Raw genomic sequence first — 24952 nt, 5'->3', positions numbered from 1 at the left:
AGTAACACTGTGCCATTGTCTCACAATGATATAGAAATCTTTAACAAATCCATGGATCCAGGCTATAAGCCGCATCAGTCAAAATCTAATCAGCTGGTCCTTCTGTCATTTCTGACCTTCCCTGAAAATTTAATCTAAATCCATTAGTCCGTTTTTGAGTAATGTTGCTAACACAGACAAGCAGACAAACACACGCTGCTCGTCACATAACACAACAACTATGCATCTGTGAATGTTTGCAGCTGTCAGTGCCACAGCCACATTAGAGTACAATCAAGGCTCAAGGAATCTTAACAAATATCATTGTTCTATATGTACATCAGAAGATTAAAAAAAGGAATATTAATTGATGATATTAAATGATTACATATACTAATAATACTAATAATTGGAACAGTAATAATGGTACTAATAACTGGCTGTAAAACAATTATTTGCAACATGGCACTGCAGATGGCTGCCCCGGTGTATTGGTGCGTTTTGTTTTGTCTTTCCAATTTTTTCTTGTTACAACAACAACATCAACAGTGGAAATATCGGACATTCAGGTCAAAGGAGCGTTTGCCTTTGCTCACACAGTGAAACGTCGGAGGAGAAATAAAAACACCAGTGCACTTGTGCATCTCCTCAAGCGTGGCTTCCAGGGATATTTCTCTCTAACGTGTGTTCACTGTGCAACACACTGGATAAGCTTTAGCTGGTGGAAAAAAAGTGATTTCTCTTCAGCTTCTGCTTCACAGAGATGTGACGCTGCACTAAAGCTGGAAAGCTTCCAACTCTTCAGAAATTAGAACTCTCCAGTTAAAGTAAGGGTGAATGAATCTGTTTTCACACCAACAGTGGCTGTTGTAATGATGTGACAGTGTTTCAGGAATACTGCTCTCTAATCCTGAATTACTTTCAATAACTGCTAACCTTTCAGCTCTCTCTGTGAGTTTGCTTCATTCATACTGGTCAGTGTTTATATTGTACCGCTGACCACATGCAGGATGCACAGCTCAGGTTCACTGTCCAGATACTGTGTGTGGAGTGGACATAACCAGACTCTGTAGTTATTGTCCTTGGCGACTTTAACAAAGATAATCTCACCCACTAACTGCCCAAATACACACAGTTTAGTAAATGCCTCACCAGAGAGGAAAACACTCTGGATCACTGCTAAACTACGGGGTCATTGGAATGACCCTCAATTCACCAAATTTTTAAAAAAGTTCACGCCTGATCGTCTTATATTTATCAGACTTTTTTTCTGTGCATAGGTGTGTTAGTAAGTAAAACAGGTGTAAAATTTTGATCGCAGTTGTAACTTTCTGACTTAAAGATGAGTGCGATCGTGTAGATTTTTGCACCGTTTTCTTTGTGCCAGTCTGTGGAGCACTGTTTGGGGTGCCATAACCTGATATCACATTATTGCGGTGGTAATACCAATAACTGAGATCCGATACCCAACTATAAATCAAAAGCTAAACTTAAGTATCATATGGAAGTTTAATGGCTCTGGCTCGAAATGGCAATCATGTTGGATAACAATCAGGATGTCATAGAAGAGGTGAAGCCACCATACTACAATATAGTCTAGTGGGTGCTTAGCCTAACTGATGGATGTAGTGCTAGTCAGTCAGCCTGTTCTGATGTCAGTGTTACCAGGTGAATTTGTGGCTTTTCCATTCATGCTGACTCAGTTATGGTGTTCTCAGTCTGTGTGCTATTTGAAACATTTGGAGCAGGTTAAAGTTTATAGGCTGTCAGAACAGTGAGCAGCCTGCCTCTTGATGCTTGGCTATCAATGAAATCCTGGAGAAAGTCTTGAAACAGCTTGCACACTGATACTTTTTTACATCCCAATGGGTTTGGAGATGAGCTCGCAGGTTGGATCGGTCAGCAAAAGCTCGGCTGCAGTGAAGGCATGAGAATGGTTTCTCTCCTGGAAAAGGGACACATGACAGACAGCTCAGTCATAATAAAAATGGGCTGTTTTCCTGTTTCTGGTATACCATGAACCCTGTGACCAGTCAGAATCAAACTCCAAGTAACGAAAATTACCCCATTTAGAGTAACACATTTTAAGTTTGTATTACTGTGTCACTCCTTCATGACCTTCCTCTTGACCAGGTTGGACTCAGGTTATAGCCTACCCAGCTGCAGGGAACTGGTGTTGCTACCATGAACAGAAATCACTTGTCAACCAACGTTGTCCATCAATTAAACACCAATTAAAAAGACAGTGAGGCAGAAGAAGAGCAAGAAAGAGAAGGATGGCAAGAGACAGTGTGTTTTTTATATGCTAACTTACTTATGTCACATTTTTTCTGCAGTAATGTGTATGTAGATACAACCTAATGTACATGTATGCAACTGAGTTTTCCAAAACGATCCCAATGGATTAAGAAATAGTAACTGCCTTGTGGTGAGCACAGGCATGTGTCATGCATGTGTACATTACGTAGCAAATCACGTGACCTAAACATGTAGCAGGCGGCGGGAATTGATGGAACTCGGAAACACCCCAACAATTTCATCAGTTTTTCCTTGTATGATTTCCGACGGATAAGTCGCGATAAGTCCACAGTGGTCGATTTGTTGTAGGATCACAATCATGTGATTGTCAGCAGGCAGTTGACATATTGTTCACTTGTAGTCATAGTTACAGTAACACTGTGCCATTGTCTCACAATGATATAGAAATCTTTAACAAATCCATGGATCCAGGCTATAAGCCGCATCAGTCAAAATCTAATCAGCTGGTCCTTCTGTCATTTCTGACCTTCCCTGAAAATTTAATCTAAATCCATTAGTCCGTTTTTGAGTAATGTTGCTAACACAGACAAGCAGACAAACACACGCTGCTCGTCACATAACACAACAACTATGCATCTGTGAATGTTTGCAGCTGTCAGTGCCACAGCCACATTAGAGTACAATCAAGGCTCAAGGAATCTTAACAAATATCATTGTTCTATATGTACATCAGAAGATTAAAAAAAGGAATATTAATTGATGATATTAAATGATTACATATACTAATAATACTAATAATTGGAACAGTAATAATGGTACTAATAACTGGCTGTAAAACAATTATTTGCAACATGGCACTGCAGATGGCTGCCCCGGTGTATTGGTGCGTTTTGTTTTGTCTTTCCAATTTTTTCTTGTTACAACAACAACATCAACAGTGGAAATATCGGACATTCAGGTCAAAGGAGCGTTTGCCTTTGCTCACACAGTGAAACGTCGGAGGAGAAATAAAAACACCAGTGCACTTGTGCATCTCCTCAAGCGTGGCTTCCAGGGATATTTCTCTCTAACGTGTGTTCACTGTGCAACACACTGGATAAGCTTTAGCTGGTGGGAAAAAAGTGATTTCTCTTCAGCTTCTGCTTCACAGAGATGTGACGCTGCACTAAAGCTGGAAAGCTTCCAACTCTTCAGAAATTAGAACTCTCCAGTTAAAGTAAGGGTGAATGAATCTGTTTTCACACCAACAGTGGCTGTTGTAATGATGTGACAGTGTTTCAGGAATACTGCTCTCTAATCCTGAATTACTTTCAATAACTGCTAACCTTTCAGCTCTCTCTGTGAGTTTGCTTCATTCATACTGGTCAGTGTTTATATTGTACCGCTGACCACATGCAGGATGCACAGCTCAGGTTCACTGTCCAGATACTGTGTGTGGAGTGGACATAACCAGACTCTGTAGTTATTGTCCTTGGCGACTTTAACAAAGATAATCTCACCCACTAACTGCCCAAATACACACAGTTTAGTAAATGCCTCACCAGAGAGGAAAACACTCTGGATCACTGCTAAACTACGGGGTCATTGGAATGACCCTCAATTCACCAAATTTTTAAAAAAGTTCACGCCTGATCGTCTTATATTTATCAGACTTTTTTTCTGTGCATAGGTGTGTTAGTAAGTAAAACAGGTGTAAAATTTTGATCGCAGTTGTAACTTTCTGACTTAAAGATGAGTGCGATCGTGTAGATTTTTGCACCGTTTTCTTTGTGCCAGTCTGTGGAGCACTGTTTGGGGTGCCATAACTTAAGAAATAACTTACGTAGTGCCTTACCTTGGTGCCTGAACTTCAACTTGTTTTATGGCTCTTACCCGGGTTGTTTTCTCCTGACTAGAGCCTTGCTTGTGTTGAATCTACTCTCATATATACGTTGCTTTGGATAAAAGTGTCTGCTAAATGAAATTGTAGAATTGTATAAATAATGGATGTAAGCACCATTTTATGAGGTTTGAATTTTACAAGAATGATCAGTTTATATATATTAATGTTTTTGATATATTCATGGATTTGTATTTTTTGGTTAAAAGTAAATGTTACATTTCATATGTATTAGATACAATTCCATGGTTATTTACAAGATAATAAATGTGCAGCAGTTTTGCTGTAGAGGGCGCACTCGTGTTTTGTTATTACCAGCGAAGAAGACATTGTTGTTTGTTGACTTGAGAGAGACGAAAGGGTGACCGACGGAGCAACACGGTAGCAGGAATTATGAAGGGGTTGGACATTTCAATCTGTCCATGTCTTAATTAAAAGGGGTCTGATTCACTCCTCAAACTGTGGGTTTTTGAGAGGAGATTACGCTAGTACATTTGCCATTTGGAAAGAAGTCAGAGAGAGAACACATTTAGGTAGAATTAAGTTTAGATAGATTTAGTTACATTTCATACACTAAATAACACTCATAGATACATACACATACATTCACACATACACAACACACATTAATTCATTCATAGAAACACACTACACATATAGTAGAATAGGTTATAGATAGGTACATAGAGAGAGTAGTTTGAGTGGTTGAAAGAGTGTGTTGTGAGAGAGTGCAAGGTGTCTATTTGAGCCCTACCTCTCCAGAGGAGAAGACCCGCTCACTTAGGGCTTTCGACCAAAGAGCACCAGGTGCTAGGTTGGTTCAAAGTTGAGAGCCAGTACTTTTTTGGTTCAAATCTCGTGCCGCCCCAGAACGGGTTTGTGTTTCCATTCAGAAGGAGCAAAGTTGGAGCTGCGTCATTGCGCCACCACAAAACATGTGTACGTACTGCGTACGTAGCCGTTCAACAGCGTTCGCGCTGTACGGAAACCCACACAACAACAATGGAGGACTTCATTGGAGTGGTGTACATGGCTTTGCTAGTGTGTCGCCATCGCTGAACAGCAAAACCTTCTGTTAGGGGTTACCCATCGGCGTCGCCGTTCCAATGCCCGGCGATCACGTTTGAGAAGAAAGGTAATTAGCAAAGACGTTTGGATACTTAACAGTAAACGTGCTAGCGTTAGCTTAGCTACTTAGCTTCGACTACGCTTGCATTGATTACCTAGCGGTTAAACACGCGCAATAAGTTGATGATCATATCTATGTTTATCTTTTTAGATGTTTTTAGATGTCACCCCGCCCCCTGCCCGTGACATGCTCGGCTCTCAACTCTGGCCAAGTCTGGCCCAGCAACGAGTTGGTGCCCGAAACGGCCCCAGTTTTTGGAGCCCGGAGCCGCAGCTCCGGTGGTCGAAACACAAAAAACCGGCGCCAAGTCGGGCGCCGGCTCCGACTCCGAACGGGCTCCACCCCGGTCGAAAAGAGGGTTACTGGGCATCACGTCAAACTGTATCCAAACCTCTTCAGGATGGCCAAAAGATATCTCCACATATCTTTGCCATCTGTGCCATGTGAGCGGGTCTTCTCCAAAGCTGGAGAGGTCGTCAGCCACAAAAGAAACAGACGGAAACCATGCACTCCCTGGTTTACAACCCATTTATACTGCCACAATGGCAAAGTTGTAGAAGCACTACCATTCACTTCCACATCACATAATACTAGAGTCCCACACAAAGTAGCACAAGCACCTTCCTGTCCCCCAGTACCTCTATACACACCATATGTATGTATATCTATACACACACACACACACACACACACACACACATTTAAATATATATGTTTATATACAAGAACATATATACATGCATGCAAACAAACATATATTCCGTTTTAAAACATTCATTGCAAGTACAAAGCAGTGTGAGACCAGCAGTTCTGAGGCTTTTTCAATTTTTTCCACTTTGATGCGGTTCTGACACAGAGCCAGCAGATGTCACTCTTCTGGTTTTGTCAAATGCTTCGAAGCAGTGTGTCATTCTTGAAGCAGTTGTGTCAAAATGGTTCACTGCTTCATGAAGTTTCGATTTCACCATCACTACTTCAATGTTACAACCATGCTTTGATACAAACCAGTTATATAATGGTGTAAATTTGGTCAAAAAATGTCAGTTTTCCTGTCTACTCAGATGTCCCACAACCACAAAATCTTTTTTCTCTCTAACAGGCAGATTTTTTTTCCCTGTTATTTGCACAAAAGGAGCTTTAAAATTCTAGTGTAGGTGCCAGTCAGAGGCATACTTTATGAGAAAAAATTATTGAAATCACTTTTTTTTGTATTCATGGCCAATATTAGGACAGGCAGGTATGATAGGTGAAACCACTCTGAAAGCGGTCCCAACTGGAAGAGTTATATAATATTGTTACTAGGCTAAAAGAAAATCATGGTTTTTCAACTCAAATATACACTATATTGCCAAAAGTATTCGCTCACCTGCCTTGACTCGCATATGAACGTAAGTGACATCCCATTCCTAATACATAGTAATATACACAATATGACGTCGGTCCACCCTTTGCAGGTATAACAGCTTCAACTCTTCTGGGAAGGCTGTCCACAAGGTTTAGGAGTATGTTTATGGGAATTTTTGACCAGTCTTCCAGAAGCGCATTTGTGAGGTCACACATTGATGTTGGACGAGAAGGCCTGGCTCTCAGTCTCCGCTCTAATCATCCCAAAGGTGTTCTGTCGGGTTGAGGTCAAGACTCTGTGCAGGCCAGTCAAGTTCATCCACACCAGACTCTGTCATCCATGTCTTTATGGACCTTGCTTTGTGCACTGGTGCACAGTCATGTTGGAAGAGGAAGGGGCCAGCTCCAAACTGTTCCCACAAAGTTGGGAGCATGGAATTGTCCAAAATGTCTTGGTATGCTGAAGCATTCAGAGTTTCTTTCACTGGAACTAAGGGGCCAAGCCCAGCTCCTGAAAAACAAACCCATACCATAATCCCCCCTCCACCAAACTTTACACTTGGCACAATGCAGTCCGACAAGTATCGTTCTCCTGGCAACCGCCAAACCCAGACTCGTCCATCAGATTGCCAGATGGAGAAGCGTGATTCGTCACTCCTGAGAGCACGTCTCCACTGTTCTAGAGTCCAGTGGTGGCGTGCTTTACACCACTGCATCTCACGCTTTACATTGCACTTGGTGATGTACGGCTTGGATGCAGCTGCTCGGCCATGAAGCTCTCTGCACACTGTTCTTGAGCTAATCTGAAGGCCACATGAAGTTTGAAGGTCTGTAGCGATTGACCCTGCAGAAAGTTGGCGACCTCTTGGCACTATGCGCCTCAGCATCCGCTGACCCCGCTCTGTCAGTTTACGTGGCCTACCACTTGGTGGCTGAGTTGCTGTCGTTCTCACACACTTCCACTTTCTTATAATACAGCTGACAGTGGACTGTGGAATATTTAGGAGCGAAGAAATGTCACGACTGGATTTGTTGCACAGGTGGCACCCTATCACAGTTCCACGCTGGAATTCACTGAGCTCCTGAGAGCGAGCCATTCTTTCACAAATGTTTGTAAAAGCAGTCTGCATGCCTAGGTGCTTGATTTTATACACCTGTGGCCATGGAAGTGATTGGAACACCTGATTCTGATTATTTGGATGGGTGAGCGAATACTTTTGGCAATATAGTATATGTGCTTTGTGTAATGTTTGGGATATGTAAAATACTGTTTTGTAGTTGTTGAGATGGCATTGATGGCACAGTTTTTGAGTCCAAGATAAATTTCCCCAAATGGGACAATAAAGTACATTGAATTGATTTGAATTGAACAAAGACAAAATTTACCTTTTTATTTATTTATTCTTCTATTTATTCCTCTTTATATTTACACATTTATTTCCTTATTTTTTAACAGATTTATTTATTTATTTATTCCTCTTTTTATTTACACATTTATTTCCTTATTTTTAACAGATTTATATTTTATTGTGGGCTGCACAGTGGTGTAGTGGTTAGCACTTTTGCCTTGCAGTGAGAAGATCCCTGGTTCGCGTCCCAGCTTTCCCGGGATCTTTCTGCATGGAGTTTGCATGTTCTCCCTGTGCATGCGTGGGTTTTCTCCAGGTACTCCGGCTTCCTCCCACAGTCCAAAAATATGCTGAGGTTAATTGATCATTCTAAATTGCCCGTAGGTGTGAATGTGAGAGTGATTGTTTGTCTCTGTCGCCCTGCGACAGACTGGCGACCTGTCTAGGGTGTCCCCTGCCTTCGCCCGAGTCAGCTGGGATAGCCCCCCAGTGGTTCCCAACCTGTTTGGCTTGGAGCCCCCCTATAAGCTGCACCCCTGTGAGGGACAGACAAAAAAGGGAAATGAATGAAGCGACACCGAGAGGGAAATAGTCCTGCACATGCTGACCATGTTTGGCTCAACATACAGCTGGAGGCACCTTTCTCAACTATGAACATAATCAAAACGGAATATCGTTCCAGACTGACCAATGAGCTCCAAATGTGTTTGAGAATGGCCCTGACACCATTCAGACCACAATTCAAAATACAAAATTCAAAAAATATTGGCAGGGCAAACTGCAGCTCAGTTCTCCCATTAAGCAGCATGGGATATAAGGGGAGTAACAAGACAGGGGAAAAAATGTAAAAGTGTTATGAATACCCCTGATGTAGTCTGTTATTACTTCAGTGGCCTCATCAATCTCCAAATTAGAAAAGATGTCCCAGTCTGTGCAGAGGAAAGATCCTTTGAGTGTCTCTATGCTGTCCTTGTCCCACACTCGCACTGTCTTAGTCTGTGGCTTGCTCCTTTTAAAGACAGCTTTATAAATTGGAATTAACTGGACAGTGTTATGGTCAGAGTTTGACAGTGGGGGCAGTGATTTTGCAGTGTATGCGTTTTTTATGTTTCCGTAACATTTATCTAAAACTCTGTTATGTTGTGTATCACATGTCACATATTGCTCGAATCCAGGGAGAGGTAGTTCCAGCTTGCAATGGATAAAATCCCCAAGAATCACAATCGGGGCTCCGGGAGTGCGTTGTAGCTGTTGATGAACACAGTCTGCTATTTGGATAGCAGCTCCAGCTGCGTTTCCGCTGGGAGGAACATATACACAGCACATATTAGAACATTTCCAAACTCTCTCAGAAGATAGAAGGGTCTCAGCGACAGGCATAGTAGTTCTACATCAGCCGTGCATACAGTCTCTCTCACAGTGTAATTCCTGCACCAGCTGTCATTCACAAACAGACAGACCCCGCCCCCTCGGCTCTTCCCTGACAGCTCTGTTCTGTCTTCTAGGATGAGAGAGAAACCCTCCAGCTCAATGAGAGAGTCTGGAATATCTCGATGTAGCCAGGTTTCTGTGAACACCATCACGCTTGATTCCCTGTACTCGAAGCAAACCTTGCTCTTAGCACGGAGCTCCTCCATCTTGCTCTTCAGCGATCTGACGTTGCTGAGTAACAGGCTGGGCAGAGGTGGTCTGTTCCCTCTCTGGCGGAGACGCTGCCATATTCTCCCTCTTCTGCCTCTCCGCCGTTGTCTGCCTCTAGCCGGATGTATTTTCACATCATCGGGCAGATCAGCCGGAGGGGCTGCTCCCATAGCACGGAGGGACAGCAGTGTGTTTTTGGAGTAACACAGTTGCCATGTTTACATGAGACCTTTAATTCCTCTTTAATTTGGAATTAAAGTTAATTCCGCTTTAAAATCTCCTTGTAAACACAATTCCGAATTAAAAAGTTAATTCCGAATAAACTTAATTCCGAATAAACTACCTGGTTTATTCCGATGTTAATTCCGAATAAACTAATTCCTGTGTACGTTCTATTCATGTATACAGTTAATTCCGCTTTAGTTAATTCCGGTCATTCTGCGCATGCTTGGCTCCTCACGTAGCGATGACGTAGCGACGTACACAGCTTGGTCGTCTGCCTCCCTTCTCAGGTATTCTCTCTTCTCCTTTTCAAGTGACGCAACAAAAGTAGTACGCCATTGTCGAGTTGCTGTTGCACAACGACAAAAAAAGCAAAGCGAAAAGCGTGCTTATTAGTTGTTCCTCCATGTTGTTGGGGAAAAGAAATGCCGCGGCAAACGGAGTTTGTTTTCTTCCGGTAAACAGGGATAGTCACGTCCACTCCCTGTCCAATCAGAATCCTTTCCAACGCCCAAGCGTTAAACGCCCATTGCGTTTTCCTCAGTCCACCAAGTAAAGCAATGACAAAAGTCTTTGCTTTTACTTGGTGGACTGAGCTGTCAATTAAATGGCGGGGCTTTCTGTCCAGGGTGGTTAGTCAATACCCGGTCACAGGATTCCTGCCTGACGCCAGCTCCTAGCACAGCTGAAGTCAAGTGATGTCACCGTGGTGCTTCGGCTGTTTCTACCAGCAGAAACTGAAAGGGCTCTGGTAGTTCGGTAAGTTAATGTTTATTTTCTTATTGGTGCCGGGTTTAATGCACTTTATATACACCTGTAGTGTCAGATATCATTTGTACCATACACTGCAGATGTCGATGGAGTTTATTTGTGTGTGTGTTGACCAGAGAAGAGAGTTAGCATCCAGTAAATATTAGCTTTAATGTGAATCAGCAATGCTAACCGAGCTAGGTACTCCGTCTTAAAACAGTAAGGTTAAGGTTCTGTGTTGTCAGTAGTCCTGAATATCTGCTGAGTCTCTGAAGTTAAACTGGAGAAAACACTAAATCTACTCTCTAGTTGTTAACATTTTTTAATGACTTATTCACATGTTGTAGTACATATTCCTGCAGTGTAGACTGGAAAAATAAACTGCCAGAATATGACCAAAGTAATGATGAACACTACAGTTATATTTAATGTTCCAGCAGTTGGAATGAAAGAACCTTGTAGAGCTTTTCATCACTGTTAGGGTCTTTTCCTTCCAGCCTTGGTCTGGATCATTGGGAACATCTAGTGTGATGGACTGAGAACTACAGAGAATATGAACATCCAGCTGTGGTTGTTTGAAGAGTCTTTTCTCCTTCATCACTGTGAGGAAGAGTAGCACTGATGTCCTCCTCATCCTTCCAGTAATAAAAATAATGCTGCAGATTCAGCTCCTCTCTTCTTATTCATATTCTTATTCATATCTATGGTATTGACTACCCACCCTGGACAGAAAGCCCCTCCCAGAGCCATTTGATTGACAGCTCAGTCCACCAAGTAAAAGCAAAGGCTTTTGTCATTGCTTTTACTTGGTGGACTGAGGAAAAAGCAATGGCAAAATGGAAAAGACAATGTCAAAAGGAAAAGGCAATGTCAAAAGGAAAAGACAATGACAAAATTGAAAAATAAAAAGAAAAAAGAGAAAGGGGAAAAGCAAAGACAAAATTTACCTTTTAATTTATTCTTTTATTTATTCTTTTATTTATTCCTCTTTATATTTACACATTTATTTCCTTATTTTTAACAGATTTATTTATTTATTTATTCCTCTTTATATTTACACATTTATTTTCTTATTTTTTAACAGATTTTTATTTTATTGTGGCACTCCTGTGACTCCATAGCCTTTTTCCGGGAACAACTGAAAAATAATGTACATTTCAGAATTATACAAAAAGGCCTTTTTCAGGGAACAAGAAATGGGTTAACAACATAAAGCTGTTCTGCAGCAATGGAGGTTGATCAACCATTGAAAGTTGGTGCTACCAAATCCTACAAGTGTCCCAACTTTTCTTGATTACTTCCAACCCCTTCTGTCTGTATAAAAGTAGTATAAAAGTAGTATTGGAACACACCTGGCACCATACCCACGAGAGCATTATTTGAACAGTATTATACTGCAGAAAGTAGTGTGTTGCTATAAAAATGTTGAGGAAAAGGCAATAGAAGAGAGACAGACCATCATAACACATAAATGTAAGTCTTTCCTACAGAGAAATTGTGAAGAAAGTCAAGGGGTCAGTGAGTTTAGTTTTCTCTGACAGAAAGAGGTCTGGAAAACTCAAAGTCACAACAGAATCAGAAGACAAGTTTCTGAGAGTCAACAGCTTGCCTGATAGGCTCATTTGTTTGTTCTATGCTTTCATTTCAGAACACAATGAGACATTAACGTGTAATTTCCAATAAAAAAATTGAAAAAGTTGGGGTGTTCCAAAACTTTTGGCTGGTGGTTTATGTGCAACAAAAAAAAATCTGTTGCATATTATCAAAGATTATCATGCATTTCTGCCTTTAAGATGAATGAGTTCTACAGAATATTGTGGCACCCTGTGTATCAACAAGCTTAATGCCTTTAACAGTGGGAGAGCCCTCTATTAACCATGCACACAACATTCCTGCACAGACTGAAAACAGGCCTTTTCCCCAAATCACTCAGACATAAATTTAAAACTATTGAAGTGAATAATATGTTGTAGTGATGCCTGTCAAAGAGATGGAAAATACAGTTGTGAACAAAAGTTTCCACATCCATCCCACATGTACAAAATGTCAGGCTTGAATTTCTACTGACTCCTACAAAACATATTTTTAATGATGATTTAATTTAATGATTGAAGCACGTGTTCTCAGATTTATTATAGATCCTCTGGAAATCCTCTGGACAGTTAAAACCCTTGACCATTTTGACCTCAACTAAGTGCCTTTGGAAGCCATCTACAAGCTTCTGGTTGTATCTTTGACCACTCCTCTTGGCAGAATGATTACAGTTAAACTAAATTTGTTGGCTTTCTGATACAGACTTGCTTTTTCATCTCAATTCACAAGTTCTTGATGGGGTTTAAGTCAGGACTTTTGGGATGCCAGTCTAAAACCATAATTCTAGCCTGATTTAAAAACCCAACTGAGTCCACGACCCAACGTTCTTGCTGATGATAGGTTTTCCTGAAGAATGTAGAAGTGGTCCTCCTTCTCTTTTTTCCCATTTACTTTGTGTAAAGCACCAGTTCCACTGACAGCAAAACAGGCCCAGAGCATAATATTACCACCACCATTCTTGACGGTAGGTTTGGTGTTCTTTGGGTTAAAGGCCTCATCTTCTCTCCTCCAGACATATTTCTGATCATTGTGGCCAAATAGCTCAATTTTTGTTTCGTCTGATCACAGAACTTTCCTCCAGAAGGCCTTTTTGTTTGTCCATGTGATCAACAGTAAACTCCAGTCTAGCCTGGAGGATTTGTTTCTACAGGAAGAGCTTCTTTCTTGCACAGTAGTCTCTCAGCCCATGGCAATATAAAACACACTCGACTGTGGAAACTGACATCTGTGTTCCAGAAGCTGCTAATTCATTGCAGACTTGCTTTTTAGTGATTCTTGGCTGACTCTTGACATCCTGATACATTATTACTCAGCAGCAGGTAGTTTGTTTTCTTCCTAATCGTAGCAGTGAAACCACAACTGTGCCAAGCACTTTATACTTACAAACAACTGTTTGCACAGATGGTTTGGGATCTGTGGCTCCAAGTGACTGTCCTGACTTGTTGAAGTCACTAATTTGCTTTTTCAGATCTTTGCTGAGCTCCTCAGACTTTCCCATTATAGTGTTTGGGAGCAGAGTCTAAAGTGCATATCAAATGGGCCAATTTAAATTGTCTCAGAGAAGTCAACAGCTGTCGTCAATCAAAATCACTCACAAGAAGTTAAGAGTTCATGCCACAAAGACAATTAGATTAACACAGCTTTCTAGATCACCCAAACTGAAAATTCAAGTAACTCTATCTATATTTTTGACCCAGGAGATTGTGTCATATTTCCAGAAGACCTACATACAAAAATAAATCTATAAACAAACAAAATGTACGATTGTTTTTTTCAGAAAAGATGCATTTGTTTAAATGGGTCCATCATAAAAAATTCACCGTTATTGGAATCACTGGAAACTTAAGCCTGCCATGATATACGTGGTCTTTACAAGTGTACTTTTGTTCACAACTGTATTCGGCAGGAAGTAAGCAGTCAGTTCATGAATTTCACGTTTTAGAAACAGGAGAAATGATTAGCAGATCTGGGTGACTTTGACAAGGATCAAACTGTGATAGCTACATGGGTCAGACTATCTCCAGAATAGCAGGGGTGTGTGGGGTGTTCCAGGTGTCCAGTGGTTAGTAGCTTCCAAAAGTGATCCAAGGATAGACAACCAGGGAACAAGTGACAGGGTTATGGATAGCCAAGGGTCACTGATGTGTTTGGTGTGCAAAGACAAGACAATATGCTTAATCCCGCAGAAGAATTACTTTATCACAAATTGGTAAACAGACAAACAAACAAAACAAAACCCAATGTTGCTATAATTAAAAAGTCAGAACAGAGTGCGTTGCAGCTTGCTTTGTACAGAATGCCCATGCTGACTCCTGTCCACTGCCAATAACGCCTATGAGAATCAGAACTGGATCAAGGAACAATGATAGAAGTAGCCTAGTTTGATGAATTTAAATACTCTGTAACACCATGTGCACAACTGGTAGGTACAGTGTGATGCCCTGGGCAATGTTGGGAAACCTTAATTTCTGGCATTCACGTGGATGTAACTTCGACCAATGTGATAACACATTGTTACAGATCATGTACACTCCTTCACTGCAACCACTGGCGGCAGTTTACTCTTGCAGTGGGATAACACATACTGCTTTGGGAATGGTTTTAGGGGCATAATAGAGTTCAACATGTTGATTTTGCCACCAAATTCCCCTGATCTCAATTACAGATCTGTAGGTGTCTGTGTGATGTGCCTGAAAAATTTGTTTGATCCACGGAGGCCCACCTCTCAACAACCAGGACTTACATTTTTTAAAGGCAGCATCTCAACAAATGAGAGAACAGTAAAGTAGAAACAAATGGAATGAAAGCATCATTTTAAAAACAATCAATGATTAAGAGCAGTAGAGTGGTACATAGCCTGACATGACTCTTTTGCACTGATGGAATTAATGCTATAAACTTTATGCTGAATGTCCCATGTGACCTAGTGGGGGTAATGTAACAGAGTGCATGCTCAAGTACTGTACTTAGTTGCAGTTTTCAAAATACTTAACTACTTTGACTTTAAGTATGCTTTATAAAACTCTGCACTACATTAAAAAGTCAAATATTTTTGCATGTACATTTCCAACATTTGCAGTTACTTTTTTAAAAATATTTTACATTTTAAAAGATTAGAAAGGCCTACAAAGTGCAAAGTATGTGTTAAATGTTACATATCAAAACTTAGGTATTCACAACTTTAGGCAACAGGGTCTGGTTGTAACTCTGCTCTAGCTGCAACAATTAGTTGTAGATACACTGAGATGTAAACTTCTGGCATGTTTTCATTTAAATAACTGTTAATAATAATGTTTGATCAAAAGTCTAAGAAATATGAATCTCTGAGAGAATGTTGTGTAATGTGATCTTCTAGAGCCACCCATTGTGCAACAAGCTCTTTTGTCATATAATCTGAGATTGTCTACATTATAGGACAATAGTAATGTGAATATCTGTTAAATCACTCTTACCTGCAGAATCAATGTATTAAACTGTAGTCTCTCATCCAATCCTAGATTCTTATGTAAAGTACTTCATGACAACAGAGATAACGTGTACAATTACTGCATACCACAAATCAGATTTTATTTTATAAATGATGTTAGGAGCTGTTAGTAGAGACTATTACATTGCAAAGAAACAATAACAATAATGGCAAAAAAATAATAGAAAATAAAGAAATGTTCATAGATCCATTGCACTGTTGCATGTTTGATCTCCTAGCTGGCGACATACACTATCGTTCAAAAGTCTGGGCTCACCCAGGCAATTTCATGTTTTCCATGAAAACTCACACTTTTATTCATGTGCTAACATACATGCACAAGGGTTTCCTAATCATCAACTAGCCTTTCAACACCATTAGCTAACACAATGTAGCATTAGAACACAGGAGTGATGGTTGTTGGAAATGTCCCTCTGTACCCCTATGTAGCCATTTCCAGCTAGAATAGTCATTTACCACATTAAGAATGTCTAGACTGGATTTCTGATTAACGTTGTCTTCATTGAAAACAACTGTTTCTCTTTCAAAAATGTAGGCATTTCTAAGTGACCCGAAATTTTTGAACGATAGTGTATGTTACATTAAAAAACATGCTCTGAGATCACAACTGACAACCACTGTTGTGGAGACTTGGGGTGTAACTCTCAACATGCCTGGCACTTGTGTCTCTCCCAGCCTGGTCTGGGTGTGGCGTTCACTTTGTACTTGGCTGGCTGGAGGACCACACCAAACTTGCCCTCTAGGCTGGGCAGAGCGTGGCCTGGTGGGACAGAGAGAGTGAAGCGCTGCAGGATCCAGGACAGGAAGAGGAAGAGCTCCATCTTAGCCAAGGCCTCACCTAAACATACTCTGACCCCAGCACCAAATGGAAGGTAGCTGGACGATGGGATGATCAGACCTGTGCCTTCATTGTCCAAGAACCTGCCTACAGAACAAGAACAGCTGGGTTTGCCTGATGGACACCAGTGCAGATGATCACTGAAGTAAGCTTCTCATGTATTGAGAACATACACTGATCAGCCACAACATTATGACCACTGACAGGTGAAGTCAATAACATCGATCATCTTGTTATAATGCAACATTCTGCTGGGAACCAGTTGCCATTCTCAGCAGGACGATGCACCCCGACACACCGCAAAAACTGCTCAGGAGTGGCCCAAGGGACACGAGCCAAGAGCTAAGGTGTTCACCTGGGTCCAACACTCCCCAGATCAAAATCTTATTGAGGATCTGTGGGATGATCCAGGATAAGCCTGATCTAGGTAGGTCCCACCCTGCAACCCACAGGACCCACAGAATTCACTGCCACCATCCTGGTGACACAGGACATCCCCAGAGGTCCTGTTTCCATGCCCCACTGGGTCAGAGGAGTTTCAGCAGCATAAAGGAGACCAACAAAATATTAGGCAGTTGGTCATAATGTTATGCCTGATCAGTCAGATATCACTATTTTTCTACATAGTGGTATCTATCATTCATAAAGTTATGGTTTCATTTGTCTTGAATTTGAGGTATTGGTCAAATGCCAAAACAATAGAGGTGAATGTAAATGAAAGAACATAGGTTTCCTGAATCTATGGTGACGTTTGTTGAGATATAGTTCAATGTAGTTTTATTTATATAGCATTAATTGATAACATGAGTCATTTCAGTGAACTTCACATAGTAACAATATTAAAATATTATAAACTTAACAATTCCCTTTAAGCAAGAACCTGACAATGGTGTGAGATCTGGATCTTTGTACATAAGGAGAAACATTGCTGCTAAATACTATTTTTCAGAATTGTGAGACTGTAAATGAAATTCCATTGTCTTTGGTTGCACTGAGGTGAACTATCAATTCCTCAACATATTCTGCATGTCACTCAAAGTGTAAGTCATGTCAGGATTCACATATGTTTTACTGCATTAGACCAGTAATCCCGGTATATAAAAGTGGCTCAGATGGGTGATAGCCACGTCTTTGATAACTGTAACAGTAGCCAGAGATGCTTTATTCCTTTGTATCCCCATTAATCAGCCTTTATTGAACTCAGTAAAACAAAGCTTATCTGTCACGGCTCCTAATGGACGTTGTCCATCAAACACACATCTACTGGCTCCATAAATGACAGGATAAAATATGACTCATCAGACAGATGTTTTATCTCACCAGGGTCAAAGAGCTCAGGATTTTTCCATTCCTTCTCATCATGGTGCAGAGACCACAGGTTGATGATGACTCGAGTTCCTTTTCTAACTGTGAAATCTCCGATGCTACAGAGCAGATAGAAAGAGGAGCTCACAGTTACAGAGTTTTCTCAGATTTAAAATTTACAGATTTAAAATTCTTCTCTGTGTCTGAGAAGAATACCTTACAAACCATGAGCAAATTCTCCAGAATAAGTTTGTCACTATGGCATAACACAGTGTAATGATCACATATTGAGCTTTTGCATTGTTTCCATCCTGTCAGAGGTGGATGTCAGTGAACGGCCCTGAGTAGGTGTCATGGCAGCATTGAGTGTACCTGGTGTCATTAAGGGCCACGTGGGGGATGAACAGGGGGGCCACAGGGCGGATCCGTAACACCTCCCTGATAGTGGCCTCCAGGTAGGGCAGAGTGCCTCTGTCACTGAGTTTGGGGGACCGGTCCTCTCCCACCTTACTGTCCAGCTCATCCTGAATTCGTCTCTGCACCTAAATACACACAAATAGAAAAGGTCCATATATTCTACACCAGGGACACAATTTGTTGAAGACTTTGAAAAGGTTTCTCTGTTTTTGGTTTTGATATACACTATTGTTCAAAAGTTTGGGGTCACTTAGAAATGTCCTTATTATTGAAAAAAAACTACATTTTAAAAAAAATTAAGATAACATTAAATTAATCAGAAATACAGTCTAGACATTTTTAATGTGGTAAATGAATATTCTAGCTGCAAATGGCTGATTTTTAATGGAATATCTACATAGGGGTACAGAGGAACATTTCCAGCAGTCATCACTCCTGTGTTATAATGGTACATTGTGTTAGCTAATGGTGCTGAAAGGCTAATTGATGATTAGCAAACTCTTGTGTAATTATGTTAGCACATGAATAGAAGTGTGAGTTTTCATGGAAAACATGAAATTCCCTGGGTGACCCCAAACTTTTGAAGAGTAGTGTATAAAAATGTTATTTTCACCCTGTGTCAATAGTGAACAGTTTAGAAGCAGACAGAATGACCTATAAGAAGTTCATGCTGACAAACTGCATGTTCCCTGCAGCTGCTTTGTAGCAATTTTATAGCAGCTTGTGGGATATTTTGATTTTATTAGTGAGGCATTGATGCCACTTATCACAGCTGCTGACTTTGTTTGTGGGAATGCGATTGATCATGGAACATCTGTGATCCAAAGAGATGCTTTGAAATCTGGATTATTGTAGATCATGATTTTCATCAATCACTGGGGCATAAAAATAGTAGCAATAAAGCACAGCTGCCACAGCCTCTGATTGTGTGTGTGCATCAGTCAACCTGACACTGTAGTAAACATGTTTCTGTTTATGTCTTCATATCAATTAATAGGAACAATGATTTTAAAATTAAAATAGAATTGAGATCAATTAGTGGAGAAAAAAACTAAAACTTTCTTAGCCCATTATGTTTAATAGAATCAGAGTAGCACCTAGTGGACTACACTGGAATTGCAACGTAAAACACTACAGTTGGTACATGTGTGTAAAGTACAAAAATTGAATTGAATTAAATTAAATTTCTTCCAAATAGACAATATATTATGGAGAAAATAACCCTCCTTTACACTCAAAGTAACCCTGCCTAGCTCTTGTACATACTGCTGCTGCTCCAGCCTCACCTGTGGGTGATGGATGAGGTAGGTAATGGCCCATTTGAGCACAGTGGTGGTAGTTTCTACACCGGCTCCAAAGATGTCTCCCACTGTCATGAGGAGGTGGTCGTCACTGAGGCCCACAGACTCAGCACTGATCTCTGCAGTGTTGTTGTTCTCAGCGCTGCGTTTAGCTCTCAGTAGAGCATCCAGCAGATCTCTCTGCACATGGTCGCTGTAGTCTGCCTGAGAAGAGACACCATGTCAATGTCCAGGAATCACAGTGTACATGTTACTGTATTGATGGGGTTTGGATTAGGCAAGCAAATACGCAAAAATATATAAATAACAGCTGTAGTGTAGTATGTCTTTGTTAATAATGACCATCTCAGCCATATACCCTTAGGAAGCAGAGGAATTATTATTCTGAGAAGGCTCGGTTGAATGGGTTCCTAATTATGACGGCAAATATTATACTGGTATTTGTTGTTTGTCTACTTGAATAATAAAACTGAGAGATATGATGCTTTTTGATTCCTGAGTAGAACTGCACAGTTGATCTCCTTTTGTCTGACTGTTTTAAACTGTTGTTGATTAATGCAATGTTACTGCTTTATTTTGCAGGTTTCAAAACTTCTAACAATAAAGTTCTGATACAAAAGGGTTATTGTTTATTTGAGGATTTAAGAAAGGAACCAGATAAATGAGCAGCTGGGTAGATGTCATTAGAAGCCGGAAAAAAAATCTTTTAAAAAACATTTCAATTTCATTTCAGCTAAAATAATTGTTACCTTATTATTACAAATGAGTCTTTGTCAGCAATCTAAACTACCATTCTGCATCTTCAACTAAAATGTGCACAGACAAAAAATTCAGACTATTTTACGAATTTGTATTTCTACGAATACATTTGAATGAACTAAAAGTGTTCACTGCCCGCTGTTTCCCTGTTTATTCTGATCTGTACAATACACTTAGATCTTAACCATCTTTCTTACATTAGTGACAGCCTAGGGCTTATTATTATAGACTCTACCTTGTGTTCATCGTATTTTTTCTGTAGAAGTTTGTCTCTGATTGAAACACACTGTTTTAGAAGATGCAGGTCTGCATTGGGAAAGATCTGTAACAGAGACACATGTTACTGATTTGTTATACAGAAATATACAATATGTAATTAGACATATTAGTATCAATATCAGTACTAGAAGCTCTGTAAACAGCATGTTGTAATTCTCCCCTCAAATTTGAATGTAGAGTTGAGTTGATAGTCATGTTAGGTTTAAATATTACTTTTTGCTTTGGCATTAGACGCATTGAGATCAGTATAAACATCAAAAAATGAAAACTAAATTAATTTCAATCAATAAACAGTAAAGCTGCTAGAAAATGAGACGTAGGATTTTATGTCATGAAAGCACTTCCAGTGTTCTTTCAGCAGTGGTTACAAGACACAACACAACAAGTGTGATCTTATATCAGTGAGGCAGTGGCAAGTAATCACACTAAATAACCACAGCGGTGTTTAAAAATACGCATGATCCACCTTTAATTGTTTTCCTGTATCTCCTGTATGTTCCTGTGTCTCCCTGTTGATTGCTTCATTTCCCACATTCAATTAGCCTCTTCTTGTGGTCTTGTGTTGTCTACCTGTAACCAGGGGAAGATGTCCACAAGACTGTCTTTAGCCACAGTGTCCACAATGCCTTGGCTGTAGCGCAGCATGGCCTCAAACTCTGGGTCTCCTCGGCAGTAGGAGGAGTTGAAGCAGAGCGAACAGATGACGTTGGTGACGGCCCGAGTTAGCTCAGGAGACAGATCCAGGGCCAGTCCCACAGCTGCTGTCTCAGACAGCACGGAGCACAGAGACTGGGCCTCTGCACAGACTGAGCAGGACACAGGCAACAGAGCATCTTCACTGACTGACATGTTCATAATATTTACTTCACTTATTTCTACAATATATTATGTGTGCTTTAAAGTAGGGTGTCCATACGGTCTGGACATATAGGAATCCACAGATGAAATATGACTTTGTCTTAAGAAGAAAGAGTTTAATTTTTCAGTGGATGTGAAGGACGGACATATGGAAAAATAGCAGATGAATTTAATCTTTCGACAAGATTAAATTCAACACAGTGTTCTTGTGTTGCAGGTACATGGGCCAGACGTGGCCATTGAACAGGCCGGGGGGGTCTGGCACCGTGTAGTTCCTAGAGCTACTTAGCCCCCAGAAACCTGAAATTCAGCCCAGCTCTCCCAATCAAAGAGAGCTGCGCAGTAAAGAAACACCAGAGAAGACTGTCCCTGTGCGATCAGGGCCAGAGAAGGACATTTTGCTCCCTTGCAAAGAGGAGCCTTAGCTGAGCTGTCAGAAAGGAAGAAAGGAATTTCTGTGCAACCCAAGACTGTTGTTCTGAACCGCATCAGCTACACCATGCATGCATCAGGGGGTGAGAATTTAATCAGCTGGGACCTCTGAAATTCTGTCTCATTCACACATTTCTGTGATATTTAATCTGTGCAGGCAAAAAAATTATAGATATTTCCTACGTGTCCAGATTTAGGGACACCCTGTACAATATATCTTATATTAGTAAGCCTCAATGTTGCACTGAGTGGCACAACATATATATATATATATATATATATATATATATATATATATATATGTATATGTATGTGTATGTGTATGTGTATGTGTATGTGTATGTGTATGTGTATGTGTATGTATATGTATATGTATATGTATATGTATATATATATATATATATATATATATATATATATATATATATATATATATAAATAAATAAAAATATATATTCATTATAGCCCCAATTACCAACTAATGCACTGCCTGACAGTCTAGCCACTGAACAGCTACTGAGCTGGACAAAGAACATTACTATAAAATATCCTGAAAAGTTTTCATCCTCCAAAGGAATCCGTGGGTTTGAAGTTCATTCAGAGGATGTAAGTCAGAATATAATGGGGGGAATATAATAATACACTAACATACTGTAAATTTTGGTCTTTTCTTTGGCATCACTTTACATAATAAAAATATCTAATATTGCATGGCTTCTTTTTTAAGCTGTAAGTCAGACAAAACACTCTTCTTAATGCAAATTTAGTTAGAACAACCATGTGTGAGCAAGGATGTTTAAAACAAAAGGACATAATAAAAGTATTTCCATTATCCCACACTACTTGTCTTCTCATGCCAATGTCCTACATTCAAGAGAAACATCCTTCAACGAAATGACAAAGAAAAATGGTTTTGCCTTCCCAGATGTAATTTCCTTAGATTTCTGTGACATTACACTGAATACCTTTGGGTAATCACTTATGTTAAATGAAGAAACATAACGAGTGTAGAGAGAACTGTACTCACCGATCTTCTCAATGGAGGCTGAACCTTCTCCAAACACGCACAGAGCTCCATGGACTATTTTCCTGTGGAACCTCCAAGTAGCACTGTAGTCCCCGAATGCGATGTCTTTGCCAGCTCTGGTTAGAACATCTGTGGTTACCTTCATCACACACAGCACAGGGATCGAAAACAAACAAACTGAAACGACTATTGCTGCTAAAAAGAAACAGAAGATATTAAAGAAGGGGTATACCCACAGTTCTGGGTCTTCCTGCAAATGTCTTTCCCTTTTTCAGCAGGACTTCTTTGGCGTGCACGTACTGGTTGACGATGATGACATTGTGGCAGCCCATCTTTAGAGAGTATGTCTGTCCGTATTTCAGCTGTAGCTCTTTGAAAAGCACATGAGGAGGGTGTGGGCTTTGCAAACTCAGCAGACTGCCAATCAGGGGTAGTGCTGGGAGGCAGGGTGGCTCCCGGGGGCCATGTGTGGACATCCTGAGTTTCAGCTGCCATGCTATCAAAGTCAACCCCATAGCCATAAACACACAGAGACACAGAAACAAAGCCATATTCCTATCAGAGGGACCTGACTTAGGGATATGATGCAGTGCAGTCCCAAGCAGCCCAGAGAGGAGCTGTGCAGGAAGGCCCTGAGCTGCTGCAGGGCTTTTTATACAACAACTTCAATGCCAAATCCTTGACTTTGAATATTTAAGGCTGCACCAGTTCGAATAAGATAAGATACCACTTGACTCACTGAATCCTTGCAGAAAATTGTAGCAAAACATTATAAAGGATGTTGTTTTACTTGTACTTTACCTGTTGATTTAATATAATTTTTCTGTGTACACAACATATGTGATAAGTTCGTAAAAGATGACAGGTAAAGATTTAACTGAACACCAGTATACAAAGAAGTTCAAATGAGCACAGCCCCGAACAGCTGCCCACAATACAACAGGAAAATATGATACACAGTAATGCAACATGATGAAAGGAGTAATTTTACATAGAGTACTGCATTCTTGAATGTTTATTGCATTTTTTTAAACAATACATCTGTGCCTTTATGGAAATTGCAGCATCAAGATAAATAATGAATTTAGGACTTTTATTTGCAGTGAATATTTGATACATTGTGATACTGAATGAGTTTACTTCAGTGAAGGGTCTGAATATAGCACTGGTGAAATGTTCTTACTCTACAGTGGTCGAAGAAAGTTTTTGGACACCTCACGCATTTGTGAAATATTGCATTAAGAATCACTCTTAGGTGCAATTTCTTTTGTACAGTCACCACCAAAATACTAAACAAATCCTTAAAAAGCCATTAAAAACTTCAACCTTATTAATTTCATAAAAACACATGAGAAATTTTGAGTATTGGGTACCAGTGATCCACTAATGAAGGTCGTGCTTTTTATTAAAAGACACAATTTTTGTTGCTGTGCTTCATGTCTATACAAAGCCAGCACATTTGAAAGTTCTTCAGAGCCAAAAATGGCTCAAACAAGGAACTTAACGCAGGAAACACGCCTGAAGATACAGATTTTCAGCCAGGAAAGGTACAGCTATAGCCAACAAGCGCAGATGCAGTCCTTCAGCAGTTAGATACACTCTGCAGAAATACAGATGAACCAACAGTTTGGAAGACAAACTAAGATCTGGGCATCCAAGGGTTTCTTTAGCAAGAAATGATTGCATCCTGATCTGCATGTGCAGGCAAAACCACCGAATAACATCACAGGAGCTTCAGCAGCAGTGGTCAAACCAAACTTGTGTCCATTGTTCCACCTACACTGTACGTGGCTGACTTTTAGATCATGATTTAAGGTCCTACAAGGCTGTCAAGAAGCCCCTGATCAATGAGAGACAGAGGTTAGCCCAGCATTGGGCCCAAGCACGCAAGAACTGGACAGCCAGGAACTGGAAGAACATTCTGTGGTCAGATGAGTCCAGTTTCCAGCTTTGTCTTCCTGCTTATGTGAGGGTATGCAGAAGGCCAGGTGAAGCATTATCTCCAGCATGTACAGTACCTACTGTCAAGCATGGTGGAGGCAGTATCATGGTTTGGGGATGCATGAGTGCTGCGGGTGTTAGTCACCCTGCAGGTGTTAGTCTG

General features: G+C 40.4%; 1 protein-coding gene and 1 long non-coding RNA gene across 4 annotated transcripts; one reads left to right on the top strand and one right to left on the bottom strand.

Moving 5' to 3' along the window:
• The first annotated feature begins 10421 nt into the window (after positions 1–10421).
• On the top strand, positions 10422–19111 carry LOC129350806 (uncharacterized). 2 transcript variants are annotated; one of them, XR_008604325.1, is made up of 2 exons: positions 10422–10561; positions 16308–19111. It is a non-coding gene; the product is annotated as an uncharacterized LOC129350806 (long non-coding RNA). The 2 variants fall into 2 exon arrangements; XR_008604326.1 differs by having other exon boundaries at positions 11050–19111.
• Positions 14324–23454, bottom strand: LOC111563640 (steroid 17-alpha-hydroxylase/17,20 lyase). 2 transcript variants are annotated; one of them, XM_023262804.3, is made up of 8 exons: positions 23085–23454; positions 22849–22987; positions 21102–21337; positions 20488–20574; positions 19479–19697; positions 18148–18317; positions 17791–17894; positions 14324–16557 (listed from the first exon to the last, which is right to left on the bottom strand). In XM_023262804.3, the coding sequence occupies exons 1-8, from the start codon at positions 23397–23399 to the stop codon at positions 16277–16279; spliced, it is 1551 nt and encodes a 516-aa protein (XP_023118572.1). In that variant the 5' UTR covers positions 23400–23454; the 3' UTR covers positions 14324–16276. The 2 variants fall into 2 exon arrangements, with proteins under 2 accessions (XP_023118572.1, XP_035800618.1); XM_035944725.2 differs by lacking the exon at positions 20488–20574.
• Between the last annotated feature and the right edge of the window lie 1498 nt (positions 23455–24952).

The sequence above is a fragment of the Amphiprion ocellaris genome, chromosome 16 (assembly GCF_022539595.1).
Source record: "Amphiprion ocellaris isolate individual 3 ecotype Okinawa chromosome 16, ASM2253959v1, whole genome shotgun sequence".
Lineage (NCBI taxonomy): Eukaryota > Metazoa > Chordata > Actinopteri > Pomacentridae > Amphiprion > Amphiprion ocellaris.
This window is presented reverse-complemented; position numbering and strand designations above follow the sequence as displayed.

Coding starts and splice junctions, on each gene's coding strand:
- LOC111563640 (XM_023262804.3), bottom strand. CDS start 23,399: ATGGCTTTGTTTCTGTGTCTCTGTGTGTTTATGGCTATGGGGTTGACT. Junction 22,988..23,084: donor TTGCAGGAAGACCCAGAACT/GTGGGTATACCC, acceptor TGTGTGATGAAG/GTAACCACAGATGTTCTAAC. Junction 18,318..19,478: donor ACCTCATCCATCACCCACAG/GTGAGGCTGGAG, acceptor GTGTGTATTTAG/GTGCAGAGACGAATTCAGGA.